The sequence below is a fragment of the Pseudophryne corroboree genome, chromosome 5 (assembly GCF_028390025.1).
Source record: "Pseudophryne corroboree isolate aPseCor3 chromosome 5, aPseCor3.hap2, whole genome shotgun sequence".
NCBI lineage: Eukaryota > Metazoa > Chordata > Amphibia > Anura > Myobatrachidae > Pseudophryne > Pseudophryne corroboree.
In genome coordinates, this window is record NC_086448.1 from 117,937,897 (window position 1) to 117,959,297 (window position 21,401).

General features: G+C 46.0%; 1 protein-coding gene across 4 annotated transcripts in view; it reads right to left on the minus strand.

The window, feature by feature from the left end:
* ARHGAP21 (Rho GTPase activating protein 21) overlaps positions 1 to 21,401 on the minus strand; it is a 291,419-nt gene that overhangs the window by 36,380 nt on the left and 233,638 nt on the right. For all 4 annotated transcript variants that reach the window (XM_063921621.1, XM_063921620.1, XM_063921622.1 and 1 more), the window contains 9 exons: positions 17,927 to 18,023; positions 17,356 to 17,392; positions 12,310 to 12,435; positions 11,125 to 11,421; positions 7,608 to 7,675; positions 7,390 to 7,526; positions 6,251 to 6,393; positions 6,019 to 6,174; positions 581 to 659 (listed from right to left, as the gene is read on the minus strand). In XM_063921621.1, coding sequence (XP_063777691.1) covers positions 581 to 659; positions 6,019 to 6,174; positions 6,251 to 6,393; positions 7,390 to 7,526; positions 7,608 to 7,675; positions 11,125 to 11,421; positions 12,310 to 12,435; positions 17,356 to 17,392; positions 17,927 to 18,023 — 1,140 coding nt within the window. The remainder of the gene's footprint in view (positions 1 to 580; positions 660 to 6,018; positions 6,175 to 6,250; positions 6,394 to 7,389; positions 7,527 to 7,607; positions 7,676 to 11,124; positions 11,422 to 12,309; positions 12,436 to 17,355; positions 17,393 to 17,926; positions 18,024 to 21,401) is intronic.

Consider the following 21,401-nt stretch of genomic DNA (forward strand, 5'->3'; position numbering starts at 1 on the left):
CATACAAATCTCTGTGTAACTATGTCCAACAGCGATATGTGGTGTCCTTATTTAAATGTTCTGAGCAGACGTGGACCAGTCACCAATACATCATGCAGCATTTTGTGAGATAATCCAATATTCCACCAATCAATTTTCCAGGCGCTTAGAACGTCACTTTTATTATAACAATGTTCTCATGATTTAACGCACTTGTGCAAATCGATTCGCCAAGCAACCAAAACGGACTCAGCCGATTAAAACATATGGCAAGAATCAAACTGGACGTTCTTCCAGGGATCAAGAGAAACAATATAATAGGGACCTGATTTGGTGGTTCAGTGCCACAAAAATAATGAATGAATGAAAATGCCACCTAAAAATATATTCTGGTCATCGACAGCTCTCTATTGGCTGCAGAGGGGAGAACATATAAACTACACACAGATATAGTGCCTTTGTCAGGAACTTAACTCATGACCTCAGTGCTGAGAGTCAGCAATACTAACCACTATCACTGCCCTGCCAAAAAAAGTGACGAAAAAAGTAAGAAAGAAAAAAAAAGACACATTACTAAACGATAGTCATTGATGTTTCTTACCATTGGTAAATAGAGGCTCTGGGAGTTTGCGAAAAAAGGATTTCAGCAGACTGCTAATTACATTCAAGTCTCGCCATTTCTAGGGCATAAAAGATCAGCAAGTTAAAAATAAGAATTTACTTACCGATAATTCTATTTCTCATAGTCCGTAGTGGATGCTGGGAACTCCGTAAGGACCATGGGGAATAGCGGCTCCGCAGGAGACTGGGCACAAAAGTAAAAGCTTTATGACTAGCTGGTGTGCACTGGCTCCTCCCCCTATGACCCTCCTCCAAGCCTCAGTTAGGATACTGTGCCCGGACGAGCGTACATAATAAGGAAGGATCTTGAATCCCGGGTAAGACTCATACCAGCCACACCAATCACACCGTACAACTTGTGATCTGAACCCAGTTAACAGTATGATAAACGTAGGAGCCTCTGAAAAGATGGCTCACAACAATAAACAACCCGATTTTTGTAACAATAACTATATACAAGTATTGCAGACAATCCGCACTTGGGATGGGCGCCCAGCATCCACTACGGACTATGAGAAATAGAATTATCGGTAAGTAAATTCTTATTTTCTCTGACGTCCTAGTGGATGCTGGGAACTCCGTAAGGACCATGGGGATTATACCAAAGCTCCCAAACGGGCGGGAGAGTGCGGATGACTCTGCAGCACCGAATGAGAGAACTCCAGGTCCTCCTCAGCCAGGGTATCAAATTTGTAAAATTTAGCAAACGTGTTTGCCCCTGACCAAGTAGCTGCTCGGCAAAGTTGTAAAGCCGAGACCCCTCGGGCAGCCGCCCAAGATGAGCCCACCTTCCTTGTGGAATGGGCTTTTACAGATTTTGGCTGTGGCAGGCCTGCCACAGAATGTGCAAGCTGAATCGTACTACAAATCCAACGAGCAATCGTCTGCTTAGAAGCAGGAGCACCCAGCTTGTTGGGTGCATACAGGATAAACAGCGAGTCAGATTTTCTGACTCCAGCCGTCCTGGAAACATATATTTTCAGGGCCCTGACTACGTCCAGCAACTTGGAGTCCTCCAAGTCCCTAGTAGCCGCAGGCACCACAATAGGCTGGTTCATGTGAAACGCTGAAACCACCTTAGGGAGAAATTGAGGGCGAGTCCTCAGTTCTGCCCTGTCTGAATGAAAAATTAGGTAAGGGCTTTTATATGATAAAGCCGCCAATTCTGAGACACGCCTGGCTGAAGCCAGGGCTAACAGCATGACCACTTTCCATGTGAGATATTTTAATTCCACAGTGGTGAGTGGTTCAAACCAATGTGACTTTAGGAGACTCAACACTGCATTGAGATCCCAAGGTGCCACTGGAGGCACAAAAGGAGGCTGTATATGCAGTACCCCTTTGACAAACGTCTGAACTTCAGGCACTGAAGCCAGTTCTTTTTGGAAGAATATTGACAGGGCCGAAATTTGAACCTTAATGGACCCTAATTTTAGGCCCATAGATAGTCCTGTTTGCAGGAAATGCAGGAAACGACCCAGTTGAAATTCCTCTGTAGGGGCCTTCTTGGCCTCACACCACGCAACATATTTTCGCCAAATGCGGTGATAATGTTTCGCGGTTACATCCTTCCTGGCCTTGATCAGGGTAGGGATGACTTCATCTGGAATGCCTTTTTCCTTCAGGATCCGGCGTTCAACCTCCATGCCGTCAAACGCAGCCGCGGTAAGTCTTGGAACAGACAAGGTCCCTGCTGGAGCAGGTCCTTTCTTAGAGGTAGAGGCCACGGGTCCTCCGTGAGCATCTCTTGAAGTTCCGGGTACCAAGTCCTCCTTGGCCAATCCGGAGCCACGAGTATAGTTCTTACTCCTCTCCTTCTTATGATTCTCAATACTTTGGGTATGAGAGGCAGAGGAGGGAACACATACACTGACTGGTACACCCACGGTGAGGGTCCCTTGACCTGGCGCAATATCTGTCTAGTTTCTTGTTGAGACGAGACGCCATCATGTCCACCTTTGGTTTTTCCCAACGGTTTACAATCACGTGGAAGACTTCTGGGTGAAGTCCCCACTCCCCCGGGTGGAGGTCGTGTCTGCTGAGGAAGTCTGCTTCCCAGTTGTCCACTCCCGGAATGAACACCGCTGACAGTGCTGTCACATAATTTTCCGCCCAGCGAAGAATTCTTGCAGCTTCTGCCATTGCCCTCCTGCTTCTTGTGCCGCCCTGTCTGTTTACGTGGGCGACTGCCGTGATGTTGTCCGATTGGATCAATACCGACTGACCCTGAAGCAGAGGCCTTGCTTGACTTAGGGCATTGTAAATTGCTCTTAGTTCCAGGATATTTATGTGAAGAGACGTTTCCATGCTTGACCACAAGCCCTGGAAATTTCTTCCCTGTGTGACTGCTCCCCAGCCTCTCAGGCTGGCATCCGTGGTCACCAGAATCCAGTCCTGAATGCCGAATCTGCGGCCCTCTAGAAGATGAGCACTCTGCAACCACCACAGGAGAGACACCCTTGTCCTTGGAGATAGGGTTATCCGCTGATGCATCTGAAGATGCGATCCGGACCATTTGTCCAGCAGATCCCACTGAAAAGTTCTTGCATGGAATCTTCCGAATGGAATCGCTTCGTAAGAAGCCACCATCTTTCCCAGGACCCTTGTGCATTGATGCACTGACACTTGTCCTGGTTTCAGGAGGTTCCTGACTAGCTCGGATAACTCCCTGGCCTTCTCCTCCGGGAGAAACACCTTTTTCTGGACTGTGTCCAGAATCATCCCTAGGAACAGTAGACGTGTTGTTGGAATCAGCTGCGATTTTGGAATATTTAGAATCCACCCGTGCTGACGTAGCACTACCTGAGATAGTGCTACTCCGACCTCTAACTGTTCCCTGGACCTTGCCCTTATCAGGAGATCGTCCAAGTAAGGGATAATTAAGACGCCTTTTCTTCGAAGAAGAATCATCATTTCGGCCATTACCTTGGTAAAGACCCGTGGTGCCGTGGACAATCCAAACGGCAGCGTCTGAAACTGATGATGACAGTTTTGTACCACAAACCTGAGGTACCCTTGGTGAGAAGGGTAGATTGGGACATGGAGATTCGCTATCACTGCTCTGAGTGACTCCATCTTGAATTTGAACCTTTTTATGTAAGTGTTCAATGATTTCAGATTTAAAATCGGTCTCACCGAGCCGTCCGGCTTCGGTACCACAAACAGCGTGGAGTAATACCCCTTTCCCTGTTGTAGGAGGGGTACCTTGATTATCACCTGCTGGGAATACAGCTTGTGAATAGCTTCCAGTACTGCCTCCCTGTCGGAGGGAGACGTTGGTAGAGCAGACTTCAGGAACCGGCGAGGGGGAGACGTCTCGAATTCCAATTTGTACCCCTGTGATACTACCTGCAGGATCCAGGGGTCCACTTGCGAGTGAGCCCACTGCGCGTTGAAATTTTTGAGACGGGCCCCCACCGTGCCTGAGTCCGCTTGTAAAGCCCCAGCGTCATGCTGAAGACTTGGCAGAAGCGGGGGAGGGCTTCTGATCCCGGGAAGAGGCTGCCTGCTGCAGTCTTTTTCCCCTTCCTCTGCCCCGGGGCAGAAATGAGTGGCCTTTTGCCCGCTTGCCCTTATGGGGACGAAAGGACTGAGTTTGAAAAGACGGTGTCTTTTTCTGCTGAGAGGTGACCTGGGGTAAAAAGGTGGATTTCCCAGCCGTCGCCGTGGCCACCAGGTCCGATAGACCGACCCCAAATAACTCCTCCCCTTTATACGGCAAAACTTCCATATGCCGTTTGGAATCCGCATCACCTGACCACTGTCGTGTCCATAAACTTCTTCTGGCAGAAATGGACAGCGCACTTACTCTTGATGCCAGGGTGCAAATATCCCTCTGTGCATCTCGCATATATAGTAATGCATCCTTTAAATGCTCTATAGTCAATAATATACTGTCCCTATCCAGGGTATCAATATTTTCAGTCAGGGAATCCGACCAAGCCACTCCAGCGCTGCACATCCAGGCTGAGGCGATTGCTGGTCGTAGTATAACACCAGTATGTGTGTATATACCCTTTAGGATATTTTCCAGCTTTCTATCAGCTGGTTCCTTGAGGGCGGCCGTATCAGGAGACGGCAACGCCACTTGTTTTGATAAGCGTGTGAGCGCCTTATCTACCCTAGGGGGTGTTTCCCAACGCGCCCTAACCTCTGGTGGGAAAGGGTATAATGATTTGCCGGCTGTCTCATGTCGTCAACAGTTTTTTGCAAAGTGCTGACACTGTCAGGTAATTCCTTCCATACGACCATCCAGTCAGGTGTCGACTCCCTAGGGGGTGACATCACTATTACAGGCAATTGCTCCGCCTCCACATCATTTTCCTCCTCATACATGTCGACACAATCGTACCGACACACAGCACACACACAGGGAATGCTCTGATAGAGGACAGGACCCCACGAGCCCTTTGGGGAGACAGAGGGAGAGTTTGCCAGCACACACCAGAGCGCTATATATATATACAGGGATAACCTTATATAAGTGTTTCTTCCTTCTATAGCTGCTGTATTTGTATTATCTGCCAATTAGTGCCACCCCTCTCTTGTTTTACCCTGATTCTGTAGCAGGACTGCAGGGGAGAGTCAGGGAGCCGTCCTTCCAGCGGAGCTGTGAGGGAAAATGGCGCTTGTGTGCTGAGGAGATAGGCTCCGCTCCCTTTTCGGCGGCCTTTTCTCCCGCTTTTTTTAGGAAAACTGGCAGGGGTTAAATGCATCCATATAGCCCAGGAGCTATATGTGATGCATTTCTTTAGCCATATAAGGTTTAAAACGTGTTTTATTGCGTCTCAGGGCGCTCCCCCCCAGCGCCCTGCACCCTCAGTGACCGGAGTGTGAAGTGTGCTGAGAGCAATGGCGCACAGCTGCAGTGCTGTGCGCTACCTTATTGAAGACAGGAACGTCTTCTGCCGCCGATTTTTCCGGACCTCTTCGCTCTTCTGGCTCTGCAAGGGGGCCGGCGGCGCGGCTCCGGGACCCATCCAAGCTGAGCCTGTGATCGTCCCTCTGGAGCTAATGTCCAGTAGCCAAGAAGCCCAATCCACTCTGCACGCAGGTGAGTTCGCTTCTTCTCCCCTTAGTCCCACGATGCAGTGAGCCTGTTGCCAGCAGGTCTCACTGAAAATAAAAAACCTATTTAAACTTTTACTCTAAGCAGCTCAGGAGAGCTACCTAGCATGCACCCTTCTCGGCCGGGCACAAAAATCTAACTGAGGCTTGGAGGAGGGTCATAGGGGGAGGAGCCAGTGCACACCAGCTAGTCATAAAGCTTTTACTTTTGTGCCCAGTCTCCTGCGGAGCCGCTATTCCCCATGGTCCTTACGGAGTTCCCAGCATCCACTAGGACGTCAGAGAAAAAGAAAATGCTCCACATCTCTATCACATGAAATCACACATGGTACATTGGTTTGGCAGGCATACATCATCTTGGAGATCGATGTCCATGCACCCTTTGTTGAGTTCCTCTTGCATACTGGCAATAGCTGCATTATTTCCAGGGACTCTGTATATTCCGGTGTTCTCCAGTCCTCGCTCTTCAACTAATTTACAGCATAGATCCACGATCAATGGAACAAACTACAAAAGAGAAGGTTTAGGAGCGAGGACACACTAAAGATAAAACAGGCAAAAGTTGATAGAAATTGCTATTTACTTTATTTGATGGAGCTGGAGGGCAGTCATCTAGCCGAACACCAAAGGTCCCACCGCTGGTGGACTTCTTCTCAAAGGTCTTCCGCATGATGTTATTAATACCTCTCCTCCACGTACCTTTGTCTTTAGGTGGACTGGTATCATCTTGGATTAAAAAAACAAATAAAATTCATAAGGACCTACTGACCTTGTAAATAAAAAAAGGAATATTACGTTCACAAATGAGCCGTAAGATTAGAAGAGAGTGACCTGAAAGTCACAAAGTTTTCCGTCATCAAAGAGAAGAGAGAAAAAAAGTGTCTTAAGAAACAGACTCCAAAGTGGCACTCAGGCTTCAAACACAAGACTCCGCAGAGTATTTTTTATTTCTGAATGATAAGCTTGATGAGTCGATATTTTACCTTATCCCGGGATCGGAGGGATCCCGGGATTTTGAACAAAAATTGTCCGGGATTCGGAAACCCCCTTTGTTTTTTCAATGCCCGGCTGCGTTGAGTTTCCCAAGGAGGCTCAGACGCTGCTCAGCTCCCCCTACTCACCTCCTCCTGCCATCGGCTGTGCGCACAGCGCAGCATGACGTGAAGTCAGAGGTCATGCTGCGCAGCCAGCTGCCCACCGCTCGGACCTCAGCACATGCACTGGCCCGCACCTCACCTCCTTGCAGCAGGTGGACCCACCCTCCCTCCCATTCAGATGAGTGTAAGTTATGTGGACTGGGAGTGGGCGCTCATTGGGGCAGACATTGAAAAGGAACCAATCCCTGGTATACCGGGATTGATCATTTTTGATTCCTGGGATTGAAAAAATGTCCCGGCATTGGCCACCCTACTCCCAACTAAATAAAAATTCTTCCAAGTTAGGCATGTCCAAATCTTATCTTTGCATTATAGGTATAAGACAGGATTTCTGTGCAGATGAGTTATTAGTGAGATCTCCCAGCTTATCGTACGCACTGGGAAGCTTACATAGGAGGGGCACTGGCTACCTGTGTGAAACAGGCCAGGGCTTTGAAACCGGTGAGGGGTAGTAGTTTAAGGAAGAGCAAGAGTAGACAATGAAGACAAGTGTGGGTTGGAAGATCAGCTACTGAATTTGAAAAACTAAATAATTTCACTTATAGACAAAGACTGAAGCTCTAACCTTTGTTGAGCAGCCTCCGGTCAGGATCTTGCTTTGGAGAGTGAGGACTCAGTAATTTAGGATCTGTTCTTGTGCTGAGGATATTCTGGAAAGGCTGACGAGCAGATTTGGGAGATGGTTCTGGTTTGTTACTGGACCTGGTGAGAGCGACAGTGAAAAAAAAATAAAGAACAGCCCGGTTCTGTAATGGTAAGAAAGTCTGTGTAAATGATACTTACTTCATTGCTGTGTTGTTGTAGTCTTTCCGCTTCTTATCTATGAGATCCCTGCTTGCCTGGTCAGTTTGCTAGAAGGAAAACAAAAGCTATTTTTGGACAAATTCCACATTCTCAGTTATAAAAATACACATTTTAAAAAGGGTATAGTATACATTATTACATCAGTTATATCATCAGTAATAGAAATGCAAAACATCCATGTCCATTGTAGCTAGGTTATGATTCTTGCTGCAAGACCCACCTTATGAGTGCAGTTCACATAACATTCTACTGTGGAACTTGCTGCTGCAGTCCAGAATTCATAGTTCTAATAATGATTACTGTCGTAGTCCAGAAAAACAACCCCAAACCTTGATACTGCAACCATTGTGTTTAATAGATGGGATGATGCAGCTTTCTCCAAATATATTTCTTATATACGCCAAAAAGTTCTGGATTCATCTGTCCACAGAGCATAAACTTTAAACTGGCAGCAATGTTCTTCCTGGAGAGTATGGACTTCCACCATACCATCATCCCATGCAGACTATTCATGTCCAGTGTTTGGCTGATGGTGGACTCACAAGTACTAACAAGAGAGGCCTGCAGTTGTTATGATATGACCTTGGGGTACTTTCTCATCTCCTGGAATATTACGTGCCTTGCACTACGAGTGATTTTTCCTGGAAGATTGGTGAAAGACGAAGCCTTCAGAAATCATTTTGTAACCTTATCCAGTCTGATGAGCATCAACCATCATTTTCAGATGTCCTCAGAAACCTCTTCTGATTGGGGCACGGCATATGTTCATGCCCCTGCTTTGTGAACAGCAGACTTTGGCGGGAAGAATCATCAAATCACACCTGATGTTTACAAACTTTCTAGCACCACTCTATGTAAACCTATTCCCACTATTTTACATCTGGAGTGTGGGAGGAAACCCACACAAACATTGGGAAAACACACAAACTCCACACCATGTCAATGTGAACCCATAAAGCCAGCACTGCTGAGACAGCAATGCTAACCACTGTGCTGGCTGTTATAACTATACCTCAAATATCTTCACCTCAATAAACCCCCAAAACGTATTAACTTACTAAAATGTATTAAAATACATATAAGTATTATACAAGTACATGCTACATTAACATTTCAGACTAAAAAGACGTTTTTTAAATATACTGAATTACAAAAAATGTGTATAGAAGAATATACATAATGAGCTTCAGTTTTATTTTCCAAAAGGTGATGATCCAATGTATATATTAAAGTGACTGCATGACTAAATATAAATATAAATGATTAAGGGGTACATTTACTAAGCAGTGATGAGAGCGGAGAAGCGAGCCAGTGGAGATATTTCCCCATCAACCAATCAGCAGCTCTGTATCATTTTATAGTATGCAAATTATAGATGTTACTTCAGTGCTGATTGGTTGCCATGGGCAACTTCTCCACTGGCTCACTTCTCCGCTCTTATCACTGCTTAGTGAATGTACCCTAAAATAAATAAAATATCTAACATACACCAAATGCCTGATAAGAAGCCAGCACACAGTGTAGTCATTTACAGGAAAGTGAATGGATTATGATTAAACAAAACTATTTCTAGGACTCTTAAGGCCCGTACACACTGGTCGATATATCGGCCGTTCTCTTGAACGGCCGATATATCGCGGGACCGTCGGCCAGTGTGTACGGCAGATACGTCTGTGAACTCCGTCGTTCACAGACGTATCGCGTCGGCCGCGCAGCACAGCCGACGGCCAATATATCTACCGATATATTGGCGCGTCGCTGTGTGTGTACGGGGCGGTCGGCCGACCGCCCGTACACATGCTGCGGCGGCCGGCGGTGATTGACAGCTGAACTGGGCGGGCGTGTGTACACGCCCGCCCAGTTCATGACGTCAGTCCCCGACGGATCGGGCAGTGTGTATGCACAGCACACTGCCCGATCCGTCCATAGATATATCTGCAGATCAGTTGATCTGCAGATATATCTACTAGTGTGTACCCACCTTTAGGGAGAAATTCAAATGTTTGAAAAGTCAGTTGGGTGTCTGTTTTTTCCTATCTAATAGACAGGAAAAACCAGGCACCCAACCGACTTTTCAAACATTTGAATTTTCCCCCCTTAATATTAAATATCGATTAGAAGCACTTACAAAACTTTCATTTGTTTTATAGCCCTTCTGTATGTAATCAGGAAAGTGTTAGCGATGAAAGCGTCACCCCCCATTGTAGCTGGAATGTACCTATTTAAACAATGTGTTTGGAAATAAATTGATTGCGCTTGAGAAGTACAAGCAGCCCACAGCCAGAGGATACCGGATATGGTATGCACTGAAAAAGATACCTTGTGTATCGAAACGCGTTGGTGAAGAGCACGCGGGTACTTATCTGGACTCATATCCGGTGTGCTGAACATCTACCCAGGGACGACCGTGGATATTTACACTTGCGATATATGTCTACCTTGTTTGTAAACGGGCATCTTTGGTGAGAGTCCATTTTCTTTACCCATTGAGGGGTATATTCAATTGAAGTCGAAAGCTGCCGTCTGTCGAAAAGACGTCAGTTTTCGACTTTTTTAGGTCGGAAGGGGTTCCGACATATTCAATGCAACCCCAAATTATTCGACAAGTCGAGGAATTCGACTTGTTGAAAAGCACGTGGATCGGCGGAATAGCTGCTGATCCCCGTGCTTGTGTCGAAAACGGGGGTTTTGGCCCCCTTCTCAACCATCTCAATTCGACTTTTAAAAAAGTCAAAGTGAGATGCAGGAGCAGAAACGGGGAGAGCCGTGGGCAGACGGGCAGAGCAGCACCGGAGGATGTATCACAGCTGCCGCTCACCGCAGCGTCCACCCGGCTCCAGCAAGCGGGGGGGAGAACCACGGGCAGACAGGGGGAGAGCAGCGCTACAGCAGCGGCTATATAGCCGCTGCTGTAGCGCTGCTCTCCCCCCGTCTGCCTGTGGCTCTCCCCCATCTAAGCTCCCGCATCTCAATTCGACTGGGAGTTTTTTCCGTCTTATTTCTGAATATGGAGAATTATGGGGAAATTGGAGGAAAATTGCATGACTGGCATTGTCCGCTCCATACAGCTGCCTGTTTGTCTACATTAAGTAGACCATCTTTTCTGGTAGGAGTCCAAGATATCCTTCTCCCATTTCAATATTAATGTGATAATACCATCTGCACTATTGTGTGTGTTTTTTTCTATTTAAAGGGTCCTGTGAGAATCGTTGGTATAATCTCTGAGGTTTTAAACCCAGAAAGGTTAATAGAAAATGTCTATGATATATGATCACAGCGCCTATATACACAGTGGTATAATTGTGTGTGTGGTGGAATGTACCTATGGTCAGGGCACGCTGCACTGGATAAATGTGCCTATGATGTTATCTCATTTTGCGCGTTTCATTAAGTAGCAGCTCTATTTATTAAAGCAAATATTTGTGTTTATATGATCATAGGCAGATATATAAAATACAGATCAATCTTTGCAGTAAAACAAAAGTGCAGCCAATACCTCGTCATTCAGGTTGCCATTTTCCCGTATGACTTTAATCCATGCCAACATATCCTCTCTGTCTTCAGCTTGGAAGAGATACTCCCGGTCAGAAGTTGTAACACGAAATACATTTTTCCGCTTGGTTTCACTGTACGATATATCGGCTAAGCATCCGTTAATATTTATCGGCTGCTCCTCTTCAGACTGAGAAGACGAGTGTCCGGTCTGCTCCTTCTTGTCTTTGTGCAAATATAAGGATGAGCACCGCAACACGACGTACATCTGCTTCCACTGCTTCATGCTGCCGCCGACTCTCTGCAAACATACAGGACTACTGCAATTTACCATTGACATTGTTATGCCAGTATTTTACATATCAAGTAACATGCTCGTCAGCTCTATAGATTGGACAGAGGAAGATTTACAGTATCTAAAATAGTGTGTCAGCCTGAAATGCTGTTTAGCTAGTTGGCCAAATACGAGCAGATGCTTCAGTAGAGAGCATATGAGATATATACATATATCTGGATAAGCAGAACACTAGTAACTGAGAGTGGACTTAAGCCTGTAGCCATAACTGGGGTATAACTTTCTCACACGAGACTATTTAGCCGCGTCTTCAGGGTCTGGCGGTCATGTGGCCGATATGATGCGCCAGTCTTCAAGTAAGTAAACCCCCTCCCCCCACAGCCTAAACGTAACCTGCCCTTGCAGCCCAACCACCTGAATTCTGAGATTGTCGAAATTTCAGATGTCCACATTGTAAACATGGTGCCTGTCGAATTGTTGAACCATGTCGACAATAAGGCGTCAACATTATGACTGTTGACATGGTAAATATGAACCATGTGACTGGATACTATTTCAATAAACCAGAATCTTTGCTCATTTTATTGTATATATGTCTATGAGGTGCAAGGATAAAACGATGCAAAGTGTCCACATGACTATTCCAGCCGCACATCGCTAAGTACTGAATCCCCCCCGTGTATGTTCCTAAGCCCTTCCTATAACGCTTATTAATGTATCTCCTCTGGTTCCTGCCTATTATCTCTGGCATGCAAATGAGAAGGACAGAAGGTTCAGAAGAATTTAAGAAAATATTAGATAAAAAAGATGGGTCCAATTTAAAAGTAGTAGCAGGACCAGAACAGCATAAAGAAAAGGACATGAAGATCTGTCGTACATTACAAGGCTGGTTACCTTTCCTTTGTCAGGGACCAGCTGTCGGAAATACAAGTATCCTTCCTTGTTAGAGTCGCTGAACACATCTGAGGAGGAATCTTTCCTGGACTCGGAGTCCTCAGAAGACTGCATACTCTCTGGAGCCTGAAGGAAATTATATGATTAGCAATATACCTGTATGTAAGGTCATTTGGGAAAGATTGGTGGATTCCCCATGTAGCCTTATTGCGTTCACTGTTGGCATCAATTTCAAAGAGAACATGCAACTTATAAATACCTTAGACACTACTTGAAACTTATTACAATTCCGCAGAAGTGTTACTCAGTAGTACCAGGAACATGTTAGATGTGGGAAGATAAAGCACAGTGCACGTACCCTGGCACTAATGTGTGTATGGCTATAACACAGGGCACGTACCCCGACACTGATGTGTGTATGGCTATAACACAGGGCACGTACCCCGACACTGATGTGTGTATGCATACAGCACAGTGCACGTACCCCGACACTGATGTGTGTATGGATGCAGCACAGTGCACGTACCCTGACACTGATGTGTGTATGGCTATAACACAGGGCACGTACCCCGACACTGATATGTGTATGGCTATAACACAGGGCACGTACCCTGACACCAATGTGCGTATGGCTATAGCACAGTGCACATACCCAGACACTGATGTGTGTATGGCTATAACACAGGGCACGTACCCCGACACTGATGTGTGTATGGCTATAACACAGTGCACGTACCCCGACACTGATGTGTGTATGGCTATAACACAGTGCACGTACCCCGACACTGATATGTGTATGGCTATAACACAGGGCACGTACCCTGACACCAATGTGCGTATGGCTATAGCACAGTGCACATACCCAGACACTGATGTGTGTATGGCTATAGCACAGTGCACGTACCCCGACACTGATGTGTGTATGGCTATAACACAGGGCACGTACCCCGACACTGATGTGTGTATGGCTATAGCACAGTGCACGTACCCCGACACTGATGTGTGTATGGCTATAACACAGGGCACGTACCCCGACACTGATGTGTGTATGGCTATAACACAGGGCACGTACCCTGGCACTAATGTGTTTATGGATGCCGCACAGTGCACGTACCCTGGCACTAATGTGTTTATGGATGCCGCACAGTGCACGTACCCTGACACCAATGTGTGTATGGCTATAGCACAGTGCACGTACCCTGACACCGATGTGTGTATGGCTATAACACAGGGCACGTACCCCGACACTGATGTGTGTATGGCTATAACACAGGGCACGTACCCCGACACTGATGTGTGTATGGCTATAGCACAGTGCACGTACCCTGACACTGATGTGTGTATGGCTATAACACAGGGCACGTACCCCGACACTGATGTGTGTATGGCTATAGCACAGTGCACGTACCCTGACACTGATGTGTGTATGGATACAGCACAGTGCACGTACCCTGACACTGATGTGTGTATGGATACAGCACAGTGCACGTACCCTGACACTGATGTGTGTATGCATACAGCACAGTGCACGTACCCTGACACTGATGTGTGTATGCATACAGCACAGTGCACGTACCCTGACACTGATGTGTGTATGGCTATAGCACAGTGCACGTACCCCGACACTGATGTGTGTATGGCTATAGCACAGTGCACGTACCCCGACACTGATGTGTGTATGGCTATAACACAGGGCACGTACCCCGACACTGATGTGTGTATGGCTATAACACAGGGCACGTACCCAGACACTGATGTGTGTATGGCTATAGCACAGTGCACATACCCAGACACTGATGTGTGTATGGATGCAGCACAGTGCACGTACCCCGACACTGATGTGTGTATGGCTATAACACAGGGCACGTACCCCGACACTGATGTGTGTATGGCTATAGTACAGTGCACGTACCCCGACACTAATTTGTGTATGGATACAGCACAGTGCACGTACCCCGACACTGATGTGTGTATGGCTATAGTACAGTGCACGTACCCCGACACTAATTTGTGTATGGATACAGCACAGTGCACGTACCCTGACACTGATGTGTGTATGGATACAGCACAGTGCACGTACCCTGACACTGATGTGTGTATGGATACAGCACAGTGCACGTACCCTGACACTGATGTGTGTATGGATACAGCACAGTGCACGTACCCTGACACTGATGTGTGTATGGATACAGCACAGTGCACGTACCCTGACATTGATGTGTGTATGCATACAGCACAGTGCACATACCCTGACACTGATGTGTGTATGAATACAGCACAGTGCACGTACCCTGACATTGATGTGTGTATGGATACAGCACAGTGCACATACCCTGACACTGATGTGTGTATGGATACAGCACAGTGCACGTACCCTGACACTGATGTGTGTATGGCTATAACACAGGGCACGTACCCCGACACTGATGTGTGTATGGCTATAGCACAGTGCACGTACCCTGACACTGATGTGTGTATGGCTATAGCACAGTGCACGTACCCCGACACTGATGTGTGTATGGCTATAACACAGGGCACGTACCCTGACACTGATGTGTGTATGGCTATAACACAGGGCACGTACCCTGACACTGATGTGTGTATGGCTATAGCACAGTGCACGTACCCCGACACTGATGTGTGTATGGCTATAACACAGGGCACGTACCCCGACACTGATGTGTGTATGGCTATAACACAGGGCACGTACCCTGACACTGATGTGTGTATGAATACAGCACAGTGCACGTACCCTGACATTGATGTGTGTATGAATACAGCACAGTGCACGTACCCTGACATTGATGTGTGTATGGCTATAACACAGGGCACGTACCCCGACACTGATGTGTGTATGGCTATAACACAGGGCACGTACCCTGACACTGATGTGTGTATGAATACAGCACAGTGCACGTACCCTGACATTGATGTGTGTATGAATACAGCACAGTGCACGTACCCTGACATTGATGTGTGTATGCATACAGCACAGTGCACGTACCCTGACATTGATGTGTGTATGCATACAGCACAGTGCACGTACCCTGACATTGATGTGTGTATGAATACAGCACAGTGCACGTACCCTGACACTGATGTGTGTATGCATACAGCACAGTGCACGTACCCTGACATTGATGTGTGTATGGATACAGCACAGTGCACGTACCCTGACACTGATGTGTGTATGCATACAGCACAGTGCACGTACCCTGACATTGATGTGTGTATGAATACAGCACAGTGCACGTACCCTGACACTGATGTGTGTATGGATACAGCACAGTGCACGTACCCAGACATTGATGTGTGTATGCATACAGCACAGTGCACGTACCCAGACATTGATGTGTGTATGGATACAGCACAGTGCACGTACCCTGACATTGATGTGTGTATGCATACAGCACAGTGCACGTACCCAGACATTGATGTGTGTATGCATACAGCACAGTGCACGTACCCTGACATTGATGTGTGTATGGATACAGCACAGTGCACGTACCCTGACATTGATGTGTGTATGGATACAGCACAGTGCACGTACCCTGACATTGATGTGTGTATGAATACAGCACAGTGCACGTATCCTGACATTGATGTGTGTATGAATACAGCACAGTGCACGTACCCTGACATTGATGTGTGTATGAATACAGCACAGTGCACGTACCCTGACATTGATGTGTGTATGAATACAGCACAGTGCACGTACCCTGACATTGATGTGTGTATGAATACAGCACAGTGCACGTACCCTGACATTGATGTGTGTATGAATACAGCACAGTGCACGTACCCTGACATTGATGTGTGTATGAATACAGCACAGTGCACGTACCCTGACATTGATGTGTGTATGAATACAGCACAGTGCACGTACCCTGACATTGATGTGTGTATGAATACAGCACAGTGCACGTACCCTGACATTGATGTGTGTATGAATACAGCACAGTGCACGTACCCTGACATTGATGTGTGTATGAATACAGCACAGTGCACGTACCCAGACACTGATGTGTGTATGCATACAGCACAGTGCACGTACCCAGATACTGATGTGTGTATGGATGCAGGACAGTGCACGTACCCCGACACTGATGTGTGTATGGATGCAGGACAGTGCACGTACCCAGATACTGATGTGTGTATGGATGCAGGACAGTGCACGTACCCCGACACTGATGTGTGTATGGATACAGCACAGTGCACGTACCCCGACACTAATGCGTGTATGAATACAGCACAGTGCACGTACCCAGACACTGATGTGTGTATGGATGCAGGACAGTGCACGTACCCTGACACTGATGTGTGTATGAATACAGCACAGTGCACGTACCCCGACATTGATGTGTGTATGCATACAGCACAGTGCACGTACCCAGACACTGATGTGTGTATGGATGCAGGACAGTGCACGTACCCAGATACTGATGTGTGTATGGATGCAGGACAGTGCACGTACCCTGACATTGATGTGTGTATGAATACAGCACAGTGCACGTACCCTGACATTGATGTGTGTATGCATACAGCACAGTGCACGTACCCAGACACTGATGTGTGTATGGATGCAGGACAGTGCACGTACCCAGATACTGATGTGTGTATGGATGCAGGACAGTGCACGTACCCCGACACTAATGCGTGTATGAATACAGCACAGTACATGTATAAACCACTGACATTTATATTGTACAATTTAACTAAATCATTTCTCTGCAAGTCATATGACAAAGGTAGTTTCTAGGAAATGTTCCAGTAACTCTATCATACATAGTTAAACATAGTAAGAACGGGATTTTATCTGTAGAATCAGTCTACACATATGTCCGGATAGTAATCGGATTTTTACACTGCACGCTTATACACGCGTTATACAGTCACCTAAGAGAAATAAGCCCAGTTTAGATCTTCCTGACAAGTGTAATTGGGCTTTGGGATATATAGGGTAGCCGAAAGAGCCAACACACAATGTATAATATAACGACAGTAGTAATTTGTTAACAAGAAATGAAAAAAACAACAAATACAAACCTTGATACCTGTAAGGCCAGTGACATAATTCAGAACACTGTTGGAAGAACAAAAATAGGAAGAAATTAAAATAGAGCATGTTTAATGTGCAATGGGGGTAATTCAGACCTGATCGCTAGCTAATGTTATTTTGCAGTCCAGCGTTCACATAGTCAACGCCCGCCGAGGAGTGTATTTTAGCTGTGCAAGTGTGCGATCGCATGTGCAGCCGAGCGGTACAAAAAGATCTTGTGCAGTTTCTGAGTAGCCCAGGACTTACTCAGCCGCTGCGATCACTTCAGCCTGTCCGGGACCGGAATTAACTTCAGACATCCGCCCTGCAAATGCTTGGACAAACCTGCGTTGCCACCCACAAACACCTTCTATCTGTTAATCTTTTTGCGATCGGCTGTGCGAATGGATTCTTCGTAAAACCCATTGCACAGTAATGATCCGCTTTTGTACCCGTGCAACGCACCTGCGTGTGCATGCGCAGTTTTGACCTGATCGCAGTGCTGCAAAAAACGCTAGCGAGCAATCTGGTCTGAATTACCCCCATAAGATAATGTGACAGGTATTTAGTGTTACTTACAACCTTCCATCATCCTTATAGTCATCTAGTCCCTCATCACATGATTTTGACCTCTCCGTTCTAGTTTCCACACCAAGGGTGCAGAGTCTGACTGGGTCTGAAAGGAAATATGGTTGCATTTTATGTTTTGCAAGCAGCTAAAGTAATAATTGTCAATTTTAAAAACAGCAATCCCATGTAATTTTTTTTCTTTAATAGCATGTTATCTACCACTTTTAAGCACACATCACTGTTCTCAGGTGTCTCCCTACAAATCATGAACTCCATTACAAAATCTCTCATGAGGGGAGACCAATATGGCTGCCAATTATACCCCTTTCACACCGCACAAATAACCCGGTATCGACCCGGCGGACAAGATTCAGCGTTCGGTGTGAAATGGGCATAGCCGATATCCCGGGTCGCCTGACCCGGCAACTCAACCCGGAAATAAAGCAGTGTTATACCCGGGTTGAATACCGGGTCAATGGCAGCGTAAACGGGCTCCCAAGTCGATGCGACCCGGAGATGATCTCATCTCCCATTGCCGCCTCCACCTCCGCTGCCGGCTCTCCCCCCCGCTGCTATGGCAACCCACCGGCATATTGCCGGGTCGGGGAAGCTAGCAGCAGCAGCCAATGCTGGATCCCACCCGGGAAGGACCCGTTTCCAATTCCTGGGTGGGATCCGGCATTGGCGGTGTGAAAGGGGTATTACACACATGCTCAGTGTTGTCAGTGATGGCAGAACGGGTAGAAAAAGGGGGAGAATTTGAAATTGCAGACAGATATCAGATGGATGTTCCAAAGAGTCTCTGCTTGTTGCCATGTCAATGTGCTGAAATAGACGCCTGAAGAAAGATAACCCAAAGATCCCTTGATGCATATGTCCAAACTACATGAATCATGCAATCTATTTCTGGAATCAACTGGACGGGTTTAAAATGTAACTTTTCCGAACCACAAACAAAATAAAAATATACAATGTGTGATGTTCCACTGGTCACCACACCTGGCTAAGAATGACAGACCTATGTCTGTATTTCACTCACTACTGCAGTTTTCCAAACCATTATGAGCACAGGTGACTTAATTAGTACCTCAGTCAATTTGATTTAACCATCTGGATTCAAGCATGAATATCCTTAAAACCTGAACTGTGATGGTGGAATTTGGCAAACTCTGCACTATTAGGTAAAAAAGCAATCAGCTGGTGACTATATTACGGTGTGTGAGAGCAGACATTGGCCAACTGCATTAATACAGTCCCAGTGGTCAGATCTGTACTATTTAAAGGCCCGTACACACGGTGAGATTCAGGCTATGCCCGATTCTCACTATGCGACAGGGGCTAGGTCGGCATCGCAAGCACATAATGAGTGTGCTTGGGAAAACAGACTATGTGCGATTTTGGCTAAGTGTCAATTTGGACTATCTCTTCTATAGAGATAGTCAAAATTTACTTGCCTGCACAGTCTATCTAGGCCTGCGATGCTGACCGCGCATCGGCATCGAATCGGGATCGCAAGGTGACTTTCACCTTGCGATTTGCACTAACTTTTCTTACGATTTTGACTATATAGTCAAAATCGGAAGAAAATATCTCACCGTGTGTACACACCATAAGACAGTGTGTGACCAGCTGGATAGAGATTGTGCAGCTCCATATCAATGTGTCGCACCATAACTTGCCTACGGCACTAACGGAGTCATGTAATGTGGCGGTCTGGCTTGCTACCAAATGATTGGATCTGGTTATTTTGACCACCAGCATGGGCATCCAAAGATGATATAGGGCCTGATTCAGACCTGATCGCAGCAGCAAACCTTTTCTCTAGTGGGAAAAACCATGTTGCACTGCAAGGAAGGGGGGGGAGGGGTGTTCAAACTGAAATCTAAATTGCAGTGTAAAAATAAAGCAGCCAGTATTACCCCTGCACAGAAACAATATAACCCAGCCAAAACTAAATCTCTCTGCACATGCTATATCTGCCCCACCTGCAGTGCACATGGTTTTGCCCATTAGAGAAAGATTTTGCTGCTGTGATCAGGTCTGAATTAGGCCCATATATCTGGAAGCACAGCAATCAGGTTCTAAACATTTTAGGACTTCTCTGGAAGTATAAATTGCAAGCACTGCATCCTGTTCCTAAAGAGATTTCTTTATAGCTTAATTCAATGTCAGTTACAGGACTCATTAATTCAATGTATGCAGCATGACCTTTTCTGACAATTTATACACTGCAAGCAAATCAACCACAGAGAACAGGCTACAATTATATCTGAATGTTAGCCTGGTTTGTTGGTTTATTTAATTCGATTTTCAAGCACAAATCATGGGTTTAGCCATACAAATGACAAGAACATACATACTGCAAGGTGAAACAGACTAGCATGCAAGCAGAAAAAGCAATGTGAAATACTAGTAAATATTCCATATTATCAAATGCCCCCATTCACTGTCAACACAACTAGTCTGCTCTCTCTGATAAGTATAAGGGAAAATACAGACCAGTCCTAGTATGCACAAGTGGCTCATGTTCCACAAGAAAATACTAATGTAGCTAAACAAAATGACATTTATTTTATATCTATACATAATGCAAATAACCGTTTTACCGGTACTGCAGTAATGATTTATTTCTGTGCAATAGCAATTGTACCTTACAGCATAATGGTATTACAACACTCCGCACTGCTTTTGGGTTATAATGTTGGTTTATTGTCACCTATTACGATGCTTTAATCTGTATTTCATTGTCAGTCATTGTTACTTGATGTGTTCTGCTTCAATAAACCAATAATAAAAAAAAGTGGAATCTTTGTTCATGCTTTACCAATAGCTGCTGCCATTGATGGCTATGAATATAGAGTTCTTACTACAGTAGTTGGGTGGGTGACCTACAGGTATCTGCTCTCTAGTTAGCCCTAAAGGTTCGTGTGATATGGGGGGACTTATAGTTCCACAATAGCTGCAGATCTACAAGAACGAGGACTATAAATGCCATGTTATATAAAGGATACTGTACGGACTTGGCTAAGGGGTCTATTTACTAAGCTTTGGACGGAGATAAAGTCGCTGGAGATAAAGTGCCAGCCAATCGGCTCCTAACTGCCGTGGCACAGGCTGGGTTCGAAAAATGACAGGAGACAATTGGCTGGTACTTTATCTCCGCTGACTTTATCTCCATCCAAGGCTTAGTAAATAGACAATTCTGTAAAACTAAATGGCACAAATGGCTTCCATTAGTCTGTTCTAATGCCGTGTGAAGTGGCCTGATTTCTGAGGATCTACTAGGCACGCTGCTATGAGCAAGGATCTACTACTGGTCACCCTGATATGACCGAGGATCTACTAGTCACCCTGATATGACCGAGGATCTATTAGTCACCCTGATATGACCGAGGATTTACTAGTCACCCTGATATGACCGAGGATCTACTGGTCACCCTGATATGACCGAGGATCTACTTGTCACCCTGATATGACCGAGGAT